The sequence below is a fragment of the Ricinus communis genome, chromosome 2 (genome assembly GCF_019578655.1).
Source record: "Ricinus communis isolate WT05 ecotype wild-type chromosome 2, ASM1957865v1, whole genome shotgun sequence".
NCBI lineage: Eukaryota > Viridiplantae > Streptophyta > Magnoliopsida > Malpighiales > Euphorbiaceae > Ricinus > Ricinus communis.
Genome location: NC_063257.1, coordinates 2,770,386 through 2,785,877, shown reverse-complemented (window position 1 = coordinate 2,785,877; position 15,492 = coordinate 2,770,386). Strand labels below are relative to the sequence as shown.

Below are 15,492 nucleotides of genomic sequence, written 5' to 3'. Positions count from 1 at the left end.
AATTTATTCAAGGATTTATATAAAAAGAAAGCATAGAGATTACCATTTGATAACAAATTATCTGCACACTGATTTATGGAGGATTTTGTAAATTTTTTGTTTACGTATTTCATAAACCGCGTGATCACAGTGGGATGTCAAGAAGCTAGATTCCACGTTAAAGATCCCAGCGCGGATACAGATGGCATAGGATTGAAGACGAGTCTCTGCTGTTAATTAATTTCTTGCTGATGCGGTTTGGTGGGCTCTTCGTTTCATTGCTATCACTAAGCAAAGGCTCGTGGTTTAAGGATGCTGTCTGTCTGTCTGTCTGTCTGCGTTGCGCCTTTTAAGCACCTTTTTCTGTACTGTGAATTTCACGCCTAGGCCAAAACCAAACAATTTGTTGATTCCCTTCTTTGTGCGTCTCCCCAAGTGATACCTCCGTTGAAGGACAGGTCCATAAGTCCTTTTACATCACATGCATGTTTTCTTTCTAGCTAAATCTTTCAGGTATGTCTTAATTGGTTATACTAAATTCTTTTCTTTCCCTTCATTCTTGCTCATTATTCTTCCGAAATTCTTGTACTTTGGAAACTTTGTTTTATAAAATTCTTAATAACTACATGTTCTGTTATGGCTGGTTTCTTTGAAGCTCCAGTTAAGAGCTGCTTGTAGAGTAGAAAATGAAAGAAGGGGCATGCGCAGATTGCAGAAGTTGGGAAGAGAAATTATATTGGATGCATTTCCAGTATATATATTTTTGTCAGTTTCTCCTTGCTGGGTTTAATCAGCGCTTGGTAAGTTTTCTTTTCTCTAGTCCAACCCGTCAATGTACATTCAGAGACATTTTAATGCTCCTACTTTTGTGTAATTTTAGCAATAGTCCTTGTTGGGCGAGAGTGGCCACAGTGCTACAATTGTCCACCTGGATGCTTTTGGCATCTTCCATGTGTAAACTATCAACTCCCCATGGAATAAATTGCTATGTCAAAGTAGCCACTGGCTAGCTGCAACACTATAACTATATAATGAAAATTGGTCAACCATCCAGGACATCACTCTAATTTTAGGAAGTTAACCAGTCCCAAGTAATCTAAATGCCTACAAAAAATCTGATTTTTGTGTTTATCTATCCCCGTTTTCTGCTTTGTTTATAGCTTTTTGAGGCTTACTGGAACAAACAGCGATATGCCTTCTAATCATTGTATAGAATGAAATCCTAATAAAGCATCAAATTGCAGGCCATCCCTGAAAAATTTACTAGAAACCTGAGAAGGAAGTTGCGTGATACTGTGACTCTTAAAAGTCCTTGTGGCACTGCATGGGAAGTATGCCTAACAGCGCATGAAAACACCTTATTCTTCGATCATGGTTGGCGAGAATTTGTTGAATACCATTCTCTTGAAGAGAATGATATATTGGTCTTTAAGTACAATGGGGAGTCTTCCTTTGATGTGTTAATGTTCGATGGACAGAGCATGTGTGAGAAGGCAGGTTCTTATTTCCTCGCAAAACGTACGCATAAAGGATATAACAGTACTGGATACCAATCAAAAAGAAAAACTGGTGAAAGTTCTGCTGAAGTTCTCAGTGCCTTGCCTGTGGATGGTAATGGAGGTTCTCCACTAAAGAAACCTAGACATCATAATTTTCACACTACATTAGGAAGGCCTCTTATCTCGCGAGCGGTTAATAATAAAGCCCGAAGAGAAATTAAGTTCAAGACTCCCATTGATGCACCAAAGACTGCAAGGAAAAAAGAACCTTATACTTGGGCTGAGGATGCAGAAGCCAAAGCCGGTAGCTTCTTCACCCTAATTACTTTTTCTTGAAAAGATTACTTTTCTCTAGGACTTCTATACCCTAATTACTTTTGCTTGAAAAGATTACTTTTCTCTAGGACTTCTATATCTCGGAGATCCCCGACTCACCTCTATATTTCCTTTTGATTACCGTGTTTCATGTTTGAGTTTATATGATTCTCCAACTTGGTGAGGAAGTCTCCTATCCCATGTCATTGACAATATGTCTAGCTTGTTATACAATGTCATCATAAAGGCCATTTTTGTACAGGCATATGGAGTCTTCGTTGTTAATGCGTCTTTCACTTAATATATAAAGTGGAATTGCTCGTTTATGGCATGTTTTTTCATCAAATTATGCAGACACTGCACATGATAAAGCTAAACTGAAGGTGTGTCAATCAGCACAAGCAGCAGTAACCTCTGAGGGCTTTATTGCAGTTATGAAACCCACTCATGTATCCAAGAAATTTTTTATGGTAAACATTTCATTTCCTCAGATCAAATTACATTTTTATTATGTCACAATATTTTTTCCTTTCCCATGTGGTTCATCTTTTCTTTCAAGTTCGTGTTTGGACAGAAGCATTGAAGGTTGATCTTATTTCTTTTGTGTGGTTTTGGTCAGTCAATACCTTCATCATGGGTATCTGAACACATCACCTGTCAGGAAAATCAATACGTAATTCTACGTATTAAAGAGAAAACATGGCAGGTAAGATTGTATTACCGCAAAAGGCCAAATAGAGGAGGTCTTGCTTGTGGGTGGAAGAGTTTTGTTTTGGATAATAACATACAAGAATTTGATGTATGTGTATTTGAACCTGGAAACCCGTTGGACAACACGATGGTCCTAGATGTTAACATCTTCCGTGTAGTCCAGGATATGAATCCGCATACTCCGGCCAGCCTCACCCGGTAGCCTGGTAGAAAATGGCATCATGCTCATAAATCTTATGCTACTAGTAAATGTTCAGTTGTTAGCAGTGCCCAAGTGCAATTTTGGTGTTCGTATATATTGGCTCTGGAGCACTCAAGATTTTCTGTATCATCTAAATAGTTTCCTTGTTGGCTCAATGTATATAGAAGTAGTAGTGTTATGTTGGGTTAGATTTCTGTGCGACTTTGATGACTATGCAGTGAATTACCCGTTGATTTGTCCTCTCAAAAAGCAATTTGCATTTTCTCAATTACACAATTTTAGAGTGGCTATTTGGATTTGTGCTTTGCTTGTGAATCTCCTTCCACTAGCTATTATTTTCGTATTTGGTCCATGGCCCAAATTGGCCTCATGTTTGGTCCACACAAACTTTGCAATTGCAGAGAGGTAAATGACGTCTAGCTTATCCTCCGCAATATATATATAAGAAATACATATTAATGGTATTTGTTCAAGAAAAAAAAAACTAAATAATAATGAAATGCTGGTAAAAGAAATTATATATACGGTTAAGATGAGGAAATAAATTATCGTTACGTAGCGTAGTAAACAACCAGAGAGAAAATTACAGTTGAAAAAAGAAAAAAGAAAACTCAACAGTATAGAAAGTTGGAAGTGAACAGCATTGCAAAGCAAACACCAAATATTCTTCACGAATCACGAGACCGAAGCCAAGCGTGCAAACAAACCAAGACCCATGGTTAGTCTGTCTTCTGAATTTGCAATTCCAATTTGCTACCTTTTTTCAGTTTTTGTATGTCTTAATTTCCAACTTCAGCCATAAAGTCTCAAATTTTTGTCATTATTCTAAATGCATTTATTGGATATCAGCAGTTTGGTGTAACTGTAATAACTCCATAATTTTACAGTAAATGATATTACATTACTTATATTACATTACTTTCTGTTTTCAGTCGAGTCAAAGTTATTGTCTGTGGTGCGTCTTGATTTTTTCTTTTTCAGTATTCTTATTTTATTTTTTTTAAATGCTTACCCTTCTTGTACAGTAGTTTTGTGAATTTGGGATCAAAAGGGTAAAGCTCATTTCTTGATCCTGTTTAGTTTTGATCGGAGAGCTGTATAATAGTGAAGATGGGAGAAGAATCATGTAGGGATTGCAGAAGCTGGGAAGAGGAAATTTATTGGACGCATTTCCAGTGTCTCCATTTCTCTCAGATTCTACATCCTGGTTTTGATAGGCGGCTTGTAAGTTTTCTCTTCTTTAAGTACTAGCTATTTTCTTTTTATAAAAACAAAAGAGAAAAAAGAAAAAAGAAATTACTCTTCAAATATTAATTATCATTCATTATATCTTGAACCTTAACCTGACGCTTTTTTTTTTCCTCTTCAAAATTTTTGATCTGGTGATTTGGGTTTTATAACAAAATTTGCAAAGGCTTTGCTGAAATAATTTCCTATTTTAAACAAATGCTTGAAACTTGTTTTCGCTGCTTTTTCCAATTACATTCAACTTTTGTTGAATGGAACCTTTATTCTTTTATTATGGTCTGATTGGACTTATTTCTGTGAAACCCACCTGGCAATTTTAGAAAATGGCCTAATCTTCCTCTTGTTTTTGTCAATGTGTGCCATTTGATCTCCACTGTCTCTAATTTGGTGTGATCTGACTTTATTTTTGCATAAAGCCATGTTCTTCTTTATATGAAATTCCATGGACAATAGCCAATTCGTTGTTCAGTTTTATAAAACAAATAAAATTAGAAATGAGTGGATTGAAAATGAATATTATTATATTAGCTGTCAAATTAATGTGCTCATATGTCAGATTAACAAATGTAATAATTTCTACAAATTTTTGATTTGGTCATTGCCTCTTACTATCTGTGAACTGCAGGCAATTCCAGAGCAATTTACTAAAAATTTGAGAAGGAAATTACCTAAAATCATTACTCTTAGAGGTCCTAGTGGCAGAACATGGGAAGTTGGACTCACAGCAAATGATGATACTGTGTTTTTCAATCATGGTTGGGAAGCATTTGTAATTGACCATTCTCTACAAGAGAAAGATCTTTTGATCTTCAAGTACAATGGGGATTCATGCTTTGATGTTCTAATTTTTGATGGTCAGAGCTTGTGCGAGAAGGCAGCTTCATATTTTGTCAGAAAATGTGGACATAGAGAACAGGAGAGTGGTTGCCAGACAAAAAGGAGGATTGGGGAAATTTCAGTTGAAGCTACTCTTCCTTCTCCTGAGAATCCTGTTGAGGGACCTACACCTGAGAAATCTGCAAATACTGACATTTACACAACACCATTACGGCAACCTATCACCTCCAGAGCCTATACCAAAAAGACTCGGAGGGAAGTCGAGTGGATTAAAGATATTCTTGAAGAAACTTCTACTTCTATTGAGGAAGTAGATACCAAACCTGGTATACTGTTTTATCTTCTCGTTTTCCAGAATGTTGCAACTATAAAAAATGCTGTAATTTGAAATATCCTTCGTTTTTATTGTGCTGCATATTATAGGTGGCGCACTGTTGTTTCTTTTTACAGTGACTCCCCGCTTTACTGAACTGTTCACATCATTCGTATTCATTTCTCTATCCTGTTATGTATTTTTTTTTTTTAGATAAGAGTCTTTAGTTGAATTCTGATTGCGTGCAGCTTTGTAATGGAAAATGCGGTAATGACAGAATTGTGTAGTTGGTTTGTTTGTCTCGCTTGCTTATTTATTGTCTGATACATAAATGATTCAGATATTGAGCAAATCAGTCCAGATGTGATACATAATGTTCCATATCTATCAAGTAGAAGGCTAATAACAGAGGAAGAGAAACAGAATGCACTGCAATTGGCACAAGCAGCATTAACAAGCGAGGGCTTCATGGTAGTTATGAAACCCACGCATGTAAACAGGAGATTTTACATGGTATATAAGTCTCTCATATTGTACCGCTAAATTCTTGCAGCTGCTTCCTTTATTGTCTTTGTGTTTTATCCAATTCTTCTGATCTAACAGAGGAAAGAATAGGCTGTTGCTTTTAATCAAGAATGGTCAGGAGTTTTGACGTGGGTCTTGTTATATTGATGGTGCTGTTTTTGTTTCAGTCGATACCTTCAGGATGGATGGTTAAACATCTCAGCTCTCTGGAAAAGCAGGATGTGATTCTCTGCGTGAAAGAGAAACAATGGGTCACCAAATTCTGTTATCAGAAATCTAAACACAGTGGAGGTCTTTCTGGGGGATGGAAGAGCTTTGCCTTGGCAAATGACTTGCAGGAATTTGATGTGTGTGTTTTTGAACCTAGCGGACTGCAGAACAATGCTGTTGTCCTGAATGTTAACATCTTTCCCGTTTATCAAGAAGACCTGTGACCTTGGCATCTCAACTGAAGCGTGGATGATAAAGAAACTGATAGTTAGTGGTGAGATGAGAGCAAATCCAGGGATCGCATTTTACTTGTAGCTCGACATGCCTAGTTTATGTTATAATCTGTCTGTATAGGATGGGATGGGTTTGAGTTTCCGATGACCCTGCAACTGATGTATCTGTGGAGCAGCAAAAAGGCACCTGCCCGCCTAGTTTCTAAGTTATATGAATGGGCCCTCTTTCTCTCCTTCCTGTCCTCTCATGGTTCTACCTGTATCACATTCCCTTTGAAATAACCAACACCCAGTCTTCCCAAAGGTGTCAGTTTTGTTGCCTGTCTCTCCCTATCTTTTCATTGTTAATTCTATTAAGAGTTGGGAGCTTCGCCAATTCAAATTTTTCTATTAAGAGGAGGGAGGCTGCATATTCCAATTTCGGTTTCAATTTTATTATTAATGAAGAGGCATGAGATATCTTGGTCAACCTAACATCCTTCGTTTTTCCTATATAAATGAATTATGCTGAGAAAAATATCAGATCACATGTTTTCAATTTGTTATCATTTTCTTTTTGTAATTTCAATCTCTTTAAACTACGATCGGACTACTCTCTTTTTCTTAAAGCCCTATAATCTACAGTATTTTTCTTTTCTTTTTTTGGGAAATATAAGTAATTAAATTAACAGTACTTTTTTTTGTCTAAACAGAAATCATTTTCGGTTAGTTGTATGGCATAAGATGTATAAGCAACTGCGCTGCTATTATATGGCCTGGAATTTCCCTTTTAGTGCCCATCTATCTCTTTCAATTGCTAGCCATTCATTTAGCTTCTTACCTTATCCCATTTCATCCCAATACAAAAGTAGCCTTTGCTTCTTCTCCACCTGTTTCCAACTTCTTCCAGTCCAAGGCACAGGTAATCCCTCATCCAAATTCATCTGAACGGATTCCCTAATACACAATTCAGCTAGCTCTAGATTAATTATTTCTTTCTCCTTTTTCTTTCTTTATTGTGCGCAGTAGAAAAATGGCAACAACAGCAGCTACCTTCACTCCAGCAAGAATCAATGGTGCAGCTGTCAGTTTTGGCAACAAGCCCCAGAAGAGAATGGACAAGGTGGTGTACATAAGAGGACTGAATTCCTTTGGAGGTCTCAAGGCCCACAACAGTGTCGTCTCTCTTGGCATGCCAGTATGTACTGAGCAATGCTTTGCAAATTTTGTTAGCTCAATCAAAGCAGCAGCAGCAGCATCAAATGGAAAAGGAAAAGGCGGAGGTGCGCTTTCCTCTAAATGCAGTAAGATTGGGGAGATATTCCAAATTGCCGCTATTATGAATGGCCTTGTTTTGGTTGGAGTAGCTATCGGATTTGTACTTCTCCGAATTGAAGCTTTTGTCGAGGAATCTGAGTAAAGCCCTTCTGTTAAACTGTAAAATTAAGCACCCTGTTGCTAGACAATTGTTCTTCTATCAATTTCTTTCATTTACTTTAGAACCAAATTGTTTTCGGATGTATAAACAATGCCTTCATGAGTTCATGTGTAATTTGTACTAGAAGGTAATAAATTTCATCCTTCATTTTAAAGTCTTGACTACTTCATTGCTCAGCTTCTTATTGCATTAATGGAAAAAGGTCAATTTCAATTGCTCCTATTATCTCCAATGAACTATCCTCACCTAGCAACATTAGCAGATTTAACGATTCACCCAGCATAGTAGACAACCGGGTGGATCGAATCTTACAATTCTAAGTAACAAACTAGTTGGAAAAAGGCTTCAGTTCATCCTCCATATATTCATATCGAAGGCTTAGCCAAGTCCTAGCAAAGAATTTAATACAACTAGTTGCTAGGAACACTGTAATGGCATTGATAGCGTATCTGATTGCTGAAGGAATCATGTTTTTAGTCGAAAGCAAGTTTCAACATGATAAATTGCTGTCCAGTGTCATATAGTCTACGCAAACAATTTGTAGTTACGTACGACAAGCTCCGGTAACCACCACTTCTACTCAAAAGTCTTTTATAAATTCTTTAGCTGCATAAAAGCTCGCCTTACTTGGGAAAGAAAAATAAATTTTCCGTCAAGCCTCTAAGGAAGGTACAAATCCATAGTTTCTAAAGGTGACAAAAGATATATTGCAAAATTTTAAACAAAACAGTACAACAGCCTTCATTGGGGGTATTTGATAGCCACATCGCTAAACTACTTCATCACGCTCCAGGAGCTTATCCTTTATCTAGTGTTAGAGAAGGTACTGTACTCTCTCAGGATGAGGGTCTCTGGCAAGCAGAAAAGAGTTGCCAATTGATAAGAGCCATGACTAGAGAAGTGAACAGTTCGAAGCCTACCACTTTTGGGAAGTGCCACCCCAACCCTCTTCTCAAATAGCTGCCAAAGACATACATTAGTAAAACAGATTATATGACTGTCCAATTTGTTATTAGCATGCAATGGAAGAACAGAACTACAATCAATCAAAACCCAATGATTTTCTCTTTTGCAGATAAATAATCTTGCGAGTTATAAGATTAAACTCTGGTAAATTTATAGTTTTAAGAGAATGGAAATTAGACTTCATAAGAGAACAAGTATTTAATGCAAAGACCCAGTATGCAGTCCTTCCGGTCAAGATAGTTCTCAATCATATTGCATGGTGAATAGGCTCAAAATGTTTGTACAAAATACAAAATTTTGATTGATGCAGGGAAAAGAAGTATACCTTGTGATGGATGGCATGGTTGCCACAATGCCAGCACATGCATATATAATGGGAATCAGAGTCTTGGGTTTGTTTTTGCGAAGCCACATCAGAGATCCCAATGCTGCAAGGGATATACTCAGCACCTGAATTTAGAAAGAGCGGATATGAAAGTCAACCAAGAGAGACAAATGACTTCACTTTGATGTCGGCCAATTATCAACATCAACAAATCTAAACTTGCAAATTTCTATTATTTGTCAGCTGATGATCTCCCAAACAGCAGTAACAGTCTTAACAGAAAAGAAACCATATTGATCATAGTAATACCAAGTTTGCATTTGCTTCAAGGCCCTGCAGAATGTAATCCCAAGTGAATTCTAGTCCTCTAGCTCCAACCCAAAGAGGTGCCAGTCTATGTAAAACAGAATCAGCAAAAGCCCACCCTGAAATAAGAATAATTTGTTTATCAATGCTAAAGAATAATCAAGAGATGTAATTGGGACCAAGCGAAAAGAAAGACCATTTTGAGCAATTTACAAGAAGCTCATACACATAATGAGAAATAGAAATTGCAGACAGATGCAATGTAGATCTCCAGAGCAGTTTTTGTCATACATGGCAAGAAATTAATAGCTCAAGCTAAAGTGATAACAAAGTTTCATTTGGTCTCAGAAACTGAGACTTTACAATCTAGTTGGTAATAAATGAAATAACTTGAAGAATTTATACTCACCAAGACCAACAGCTTGAAATTTATGATTTTGAGAAATATTTCTATGAGTCAACTGAGTCAAGGCAAAATATAGCCCAGCAACATCTATAAAACCAATTAGAGCTTTCAACAATTCCTGAAAATAGATAGAATGTTTCCATCAGCAAATAGAAACAGAAACCAGTTAAAAGCATAACAAAAGTGAAGTAAAGATCCATCAGTGTGTATTTCAGAGACCTATAAAACAACCAATGTTAAAATTTGTTGTTTTAAGGAACATTGTTTATAAAGCAACAACAGCATTATTGTATTTTTCTGAAATTTAATACGACGCCATATATGTTGCAGTCAAAATAGAGTCACAATCAAATTGCAATGATCAAACAAAAGAAAGAAAAACATACATTTAAAGCTATAAAGAAAAGAAGCTATAAGCTCTGGCCTTTAGAAAAAAGTTACCTGATATGGATCAAAGGTGTCATTCTCAGAAACCTTAAGAAAAGTGGCCAAGCAAACAAGCTGCAATTCAGCAGAATTGAAAAAACAGTAAATATCTAATATAATATTATTGAAATAAAACAGCATCCAATGAAATTAACAGTGACCTTATAGCAACCAACAATTACCGACCTTTATTAATGCTGTCCCTAGATAAACAAGCGCAGCTTTAACAGAGGTGCCAAGTGTGTCATACTCTGACCTAAAATAATAATAATAATAACAATAACAGTTATCGAATAAAGCAAAATCTTAGCAGCAATTCCAATTTGCTATCCAAAGCAGTTGAATTGGAAGTGAAAAGTTTTGGAAATTTAGAAAACCTAGATAGAATCGCAGACAATAGATCTATAAGACAAAAAATATATACAAAAGAAGTGAAATGATTGCTGAAAGGTAGAAGGAAGAAAATGATGGCGTACAAGGGAGTAGCGGAGTAGTAAACAGCGTGAGGACCGAAGGTGAGAATCGCACAGTTGAAGAAGTGAAACACCGTCATCTCCGTATTAAGTTTCCTCTTCTTCTTCTTCTTCTTCTTCTTCAGTGCAGGCTGCGAGATCCCAGAGGCCGAGGAGGAGTTTAGAACTGAGCAGGAACGACAGTTTTAATTCTTCTTTTCGGTTAAGCTGTATGCAATTGGGCTTAATTTTGTTATGGGTCAAGTTAACAAACTAATTGGGCTATTAGAATGGGCCTGAAAGTAACATAAGCTCGTAAGTGAGTCGAGTATAGATCAGCAAATGAGCCTCTCAGGATCAGGAAAAGTGATTGTTATACTTCGGTTTCTACTCCAAATAATCTTCTTTACATTTTTACATTGAGTAGCTCTTGTATAAAACTCTTGCTAACCACTTTCTCTCTCTCTCTCTCAAAATTTAATAACGTATATATTACGGAAATTCATCATGTTATTAGATGAATTAGTATTAGTTCTCATAAAATCAATATGAATGTCAAATGATATTTACATTTTTTTTATGTAAAAGAAAAGGCTATAATTAATTAATTATGATTTCTTTAATTCCCTTGGCTGGCTTCGGCAAGCAAAAGGATGTCAAACTCGTAAATTTTTTTAATTACATTATTTGATTTATTTAAAAGGTGAAGAGCATTTGGAGGTTTTGGATACATAAAATGAAAGAATGGTAAAGCAGTTCTCATTGGGTTTGACCCATTAGGCCTGTGACGTTACCATTAGTTGGTCGAGTGTTTCTATTCATGCGGGACAATTGTGTTTTTTTTTTTTTTTTCTTCCTCGAAGTAATTTAATACTATATCATGCTGAAATTGGTTCTTTTTTTGGGGGGTAGATATTTAAGGGAAAAGACCAAAGTGCAGACTCTAAGAAGACAGAATGTTTTTGGACATTCCCTCGAATGATTCTAATAATACCAACAAGTAATTTGTAAGAACATGAGCAAGAAGAATCCTTTTCATATGTTTTATGGGTGGACAATATTGTGTGCATTATTATTCCTTTTGCTATATACATTATTTTTATTCATTAATTTGAAAGGGAGATCGATGCAGCAAAAATCTAATTCCTTTTAGTTTGTAATAAAAAATTTAAGGTAACGGTGATTCAGTTGTATTATTACATATATAGAGCTAAAGTTAACTTATAAAAACAATAATAATATGGTTTGGGAATTCAACTGGTGAGTGCCTGCCTAACACAAGAGTATAATTAATCGGATGATGTAACAATATATAACCACTTGCCCATTAACATTGATTTCGTACATTTAAATCAATAGGGCGGTGATAAAGTGCAGCAATTGATAAAACTATATCTGTATGAGAAATTGATGACTATGCCATCCCCAATTACAGTACATTTGCCCTTTCTTGTTGAAAATCAGAAGCAATCAGATTCCAGGAATGTCTTATCTTCCTAGCTATATATATATATATATATATATATATATATATATCTTTGTTTGAATCAATTTCATGTTTGACTATTTGATATATCTCTTTCTCCATGACCTCACATGGCCACCAATAATTATTTCAGTAGATGCTAAATGCTATGAGCTATGATCATGCCATTCTCTCTTTTTGCAGGCTAGGCCTTTAGATTTAATCTGCTTAATATGTGACACTGTCATGTGTTTCCAATTTCCCAATTGAACTTGTCTGGTTGTTTTTTTCTCAAAATCGGAGCACATTTCAAGCAATATGGCCTTATCTTGTCAAGCATATCATAGCCGGTAGATATTTCAACAAGTACTACCATACAATAACAAAATTATCATACTATTTCCTTCTTTAAATATGTATCTACATATGATTTCTTCATTTAATTGAGTATTTAATCTTTTTCTAACCCCTCATGTAGACAAGGCATTCTTGCTAGAACTCCAATTATTGCCAACGACAAAAGATTACCACTGCAAACAAATGTTCATATCATAATCATGTTTATGTCTTAATTAATAATATTGCTAATTAATGGCAAGAGCAAGAATACATTAATTATAATGTCAATCAGATTTATTTCAGTTCACAAAAGAAAAAGGAAAAAGAAAATAAACACAGTTTGCGTCACGGAGGGGAGTTTATTCTTTATTGAAAGGGAAATGGAGAGGGGAATTTATTTAGTTGATGTTGACATTTGAGGTTCAGTTTCTTCTATAATCTATTAATGGAGAGCTTGACATTTGACAGCCAAAAAGGGTATTCATTTTTTTCTAGCAAATGTTGGAAACAGTCAAAGGAAATGGGAAAGCAGAAAAACCGTAATAACATTTTGTACAATAGTATATTTAAATCTATGCATTTGTGGTCCATCACACAACTATTGGAAAATGAGACTGCTGCAGAGTCATAAGCAAATATTTTACAAGGAAGGGTTCTCTAGGTGTATAAAAAATAGAAAAAAAAAATTTAGCCAAAATAAACATAATTTTTCAAGTTAAAATTGAGGATAATTATAAGATATAAAGATAAATCACAAAATTTTGATGGGCTTTTCTATCTAATGAATGGGGACCTAAAAGATATGATAAGTAAAAGATTTATGTCGAGAAAAACATAATAGCTTATTAGCACATATGTCTTAATTTATAATTGGATATATAAAAAGAATTTATTTATGAAATTAAGAGATCCACAGTCCTCATGGCAAAAAACAAAACCTAATTTTCTTAATTATCATGTAATTAATGTGTATAGAAACAAGCATGGCAATAATTTGGAAATTTGGGAAATTGAGAATGACATAAAACTTATAAAATGGGCAGTATAGGTTTAGAGAGCAACTTGGTCTTATCCTATTACAATGATGTTTTAGTTTTATTTCAACCAAATATTCAGGTGAATTATATAAGAATACTACATGTCCTATTACATTTTCTTTTTTATTTCTTTTCCCTTTGTTTTTTTTCTTTTATAATTTGACTTATCTTTTTAGATGAATTAAATATTAAATTTTCTTATGAGTATTTTAATTTGATGTACATATACGTAGCAAGTGCGCGTGAGTATTAGTTTGGTTCGATTTTGAAAACAAACTAAAATCTAAGTCTTTTATAAATTTAAATTGAATTGAATAAAAGAGCCGAATAAACTGAATTTCTCATACATGTAAGAATACTATTGTATTATATATATATATATATATATATATATATATATATATATATATATATATATATATATATATATATATATATATATATATATATATATATATATATATAATTTGACTTATCTTTTTAGACGGATTAAATGTTAAATTTTTTTATGGGTATTTTAATTTGATGTTCATATATACGTAGCAAGTACTAGTGAGTATAAGCTTAGTTTGCTTTTGAGCCACAGACCAAAAAGGCTAAGTTCTTTTTTTTTCAATGAATTTAAATCAAATTGAACAAGAGACTAAATAAATCCAATAAACTAAATTTCTCATAGATTTAAAATTAACCAAATCAACCAGAAAGTTAAACAAGTAAACTGAAATGGTTCGGTGTAGATTCTTGGTTTTTTTTTTTTTTTTTTTTCTAATATTTTGCTTACTCTAACTAGCAAGCTGTCCACCTATGGACTTGGAAATATTTTAAAATTAGTCACAGAAATATGCAAAACTTATTTTACTTTTCCTGATGATGACTATTATAGTAGGGTAAAGCCTTTTAAACTGGAAGGAGCTGTAATAGGACCAGACTGAATTTTCATCAAGTTAAAGTGGCCATTCTGAAATCCCCAACAATAGCTGAAAGAATGCACATGATCTGCCTGCAAAAGTGGGGTCCTATATATGATATTTGGTACGATTATCTGTTCCAATCTTGATGGGAAAACAAGAACTGGTTTATAGATTAAGATCGACAGAGAGAAGGTTTCTGCAATTTGAAGCTAAAACCAGTATATGATCTGTATAGACTGTATAGATAAAAACATTGAAAGTAAAAACAACTGCTAGCACAAAGAGGAATCCATAGCAGGGACATAATCTCTCTATATTTTGTTTTTTTTTTGGAGATTTCTTTTATTATTTATTTGAACACCTTTTTTTTTTTTTTGGCGGGGGGTAAGATTGGTTCATAGACTTTTAGAAGTATACGGATCTGTCCAAATTGAATTTTCATGGCTCCACTTACAGTTCTTGAAAGAAATGTACCGTACCATACATTTCATTTTCCTTGTTAAAATCCCAAGAAAACTAGCTAGTGATGTTGTTTTGAAAAGAGAAGAGGCTTTGGTCATTAATGTTAGTTGGAAGTAGGCACATATCCATCATCTTCAGTACACTCAGCCCGGTGAAGATAGGAGTTCTTTCAAACTTAATCAGTTTAGTCAATGGAGAGCGCATGGAATGTAAATTATCCTTGTTGTATTGATCTCACCAATGATATTTCATTGTCAAGTAGTAGGTACCTTTCAGTTTCAGCTCATCTTTTACCATCAAAGAACAAGATAAAATTATACAAAATATTCTCTGGAGGTTAGAGTAAGAATGTTAAGTTTCCAACAATAGCACTTTAATTTGTTTATCTTATAAGAGTACCACTGATTCGTCGGTCATACAAAGACATCTTTTATCTCCAGAAAGACAAAGCATTCCTTAAGAATTATGGGATTACTTCGATAGTTAATATTCCAAGCTAAGCTTTATTTTTGTTAATGGAAACAGATACCTAATATTGATAGTTGCTATACTAAGGTATATCCCTCGGTTAAGGGGGAAAAAAAAAAGGAGACGAGTTTAGAGTCTCAAAAAAAAGAGGTGGGGTTTGCGTAGGGTCTGACTTCTTAATGGCCTTAAATTTTTGTTCCTTGTAAAGTGACACCATCTTGTTAATTGAATAAATCATAATTCAGCATTTTTGCCAAGGGGTGGATGCTTTCGGCTCCGGAAGCTGACAAGTGGCCTTTACCCGGTGGCGCGTGGAGAACAGTTTATCTTCTGCCTCCTTTTATGGTGCTTTCAATTATATAGCCTCGTTCAGTATGTGTGAAAAGAAATACGCCTTTTTAGGTTCACCATTAATAACCCTTTTCTGAGCTCTTGTATTT

General features: G+C 34.7%; 4 protein-coding genes across 7 annotated transcripts; 3 read left to right on the top strand and 1 right to left on the bottom strand.

The window, feature by feature from the left end:
- Positions 1-264: 264 nt before the first annotated feature.
- Positions 265-2,996, top strand: LOC8260891 (B3 domain-containing protein REM16). 2 transcript variants are annotated; one of them, XM_002510246.3, is made up of 5 exons: positions 265-492; positions 641-779; positions 1,224-1,782; positions 2,148-2,263; positions 2,413-2,996. In XM_002510246.3, the coding sequence occupies exons 2-5, from the start codon at positions 666-668 to the stop codon at positions 2,704-2,706; spliced, it is 1,083 nt and encodes a 360-aa protein (XP_002510292.1). In that variant the 5' UTR covers positions 265-492; positions 641-665; the 3' UTR covers positions 2,707-2,996. The 2 variants fall into 2 exon arrangements, with proteins under 2 accessions (XP_002510292.1, XP_015574771.1); XM_015719285.2 differs by having other exon boundaries at positions 635-779.
- A 179-nt stretch (positions 2,997-3,175) lies between these two features.
- Positions 3,176-6,541, top strand: LOC8260892 (B3 domain-containing protein REM16). Of its 3 annotated transcripts, none has more exons than XM_015719281.3 (5): positions 3,176-3,424; positions 3,787-3,930; positions 4,580-5,117; positions 5,445-5,617; positions 5,797-6,541. In XM_015719281.3, the coding sequence occupies exons 2-5, from the start codon at positions 3,817-3,819 to the stop codon at positions 6,061-6,063; spliced, it is 1,092 nt and encodes a 363-aa protein (XP_015574767.2). In that variant the 5' UTR covers positions 3,176-3,424; positions 3,787-3,816; the 3' UTR covers positions 6,064-6,541. The 3 variants fall into 3 exon arrangements, with proteins under 3 accessions (XP_015574767.2, XP_048227024.1, XP_015574761.2); XM_048371067.1 differs by having other exon boundaries at positions 3,178-3,424; positions 3,735-3,930; XM_015719275.3 differs by having other exon boundaries at positions 3,178-3,424; positions 3,732-3,930.
- Positions 6,542-6,816: 275 nt separating this feature from the next.
- On the top strand, positions 6,817-7,643 carry LOC8260893. Its single transcript, XM_015719292.3, has 2 exons — positions 6,817-6,973; positions 7,078-7,643. Exon 2 carries the CDS (start codon positions 7,085-7,087, stop codon positions 7,469-7,471), a length of 387 nt encoding a protein of 128 aa, XP_015574778.1. The 5' UTR covers positions 6,817-6,973; positions 7,078-7,084; the 3' UTR covers positions 7,472-7,643.
- A 410-nt stretch (positions 7,644-8,053) lies between these two features.
- Positions 8,054-10,619, bottom strand: LOC8260894 (transmembrane protein 147). The gene is made up of 7 exons (XM_002510249.3): positions 10,395-10,619; positions 10,105-10,174; positions 9,934-9,993; positions 9,496-9,610; positions 9,090-9,205; positions 8,781-8,905; positions 8,054-8,449 (listed from the first exon to the last, which is right to left on the bottom strand). Exons 1-7 carry the CDS (start codon positions 10,469-10,471, stop codon positions 8,326-8,328), a joined length of 687 nt encoding a protein of 228 aa, XP_002510295.1. The 5' UTR covers positions 10,472-10,619; the 3' UTR covers positions 8,054-8,325.
- Between the last annotated feature and the right edge of the window lie 4,873 nt (positions 10,620-15,492).

Coding starts and splice junctions, on each gene's coding strand:
- LOC8260893 (XM_015719292.3), top strand. CDS start 7,085: ATGGCAACAACAGCAGCTACCTTCACTCCAGCAAGAATCAATGGTGCA.
- LOC8260892 (XM_015719281.3), top strand. CDS start 3,817: ATGGGAGAAGAATCATGTAGGGATTGCAGAAGCTGGGAAGAGGAAATT. Junction 3,931..4,579: donor CTGGTTTTGATAGGCGGCTT/GTAAGTTTTCTC, acceptor TGTGAACTGCAG/GCAATTCCAGAGCAATTTAC. Junction 5,618..5,796: donor TAAACAGGAGATTTTACATG/GTATATAAGTCT, acceptor TTTTTGTTTCAG/TCGATACCTTCAGGATGGAT.
- LOC8260894 (XM_002510249.3), bottom strand. CDS start 10,471: ATGACGGTGTTTCACTTCTTCAACTGTGCGATTCTCACCTTCGGTCCT. Junction 9,611..9,933: donor ACACCTTTGATCCATATCAG/GTAACTTTTTTC, acceptor ATCTATTTTCAG/GAATTGTTGAAAGCTCTAAT. Junction 8,906..9,089: donor TTGAAGCAAATGCAAACTTG/GTATTACTATGA, acceptor TTCTAAATTCAG/GTGCTGAGTATATCCCTTGC.
- LOC8260891 (XM_002510246.3), top strand. CDS start 666: ATGAAAGAAGGGGCATGCGCAGATTGCAGAAGTTGGGAAGAGAAATTA. Junction 780..1,223: donor CTGGGTTTAATCAGCGCTTG/GTAAGTTTTCTT, acceptor ATCAAATTGCAG/GCCATCCCTGAAAAATTTAC. Junction 1,783..2,147: donor GGATGCAGAAGCCAAAGCCG/GTAGCTTCTTCA, acceptor CAAATTATGCAG/ACACTGCACATGATAAAGCT.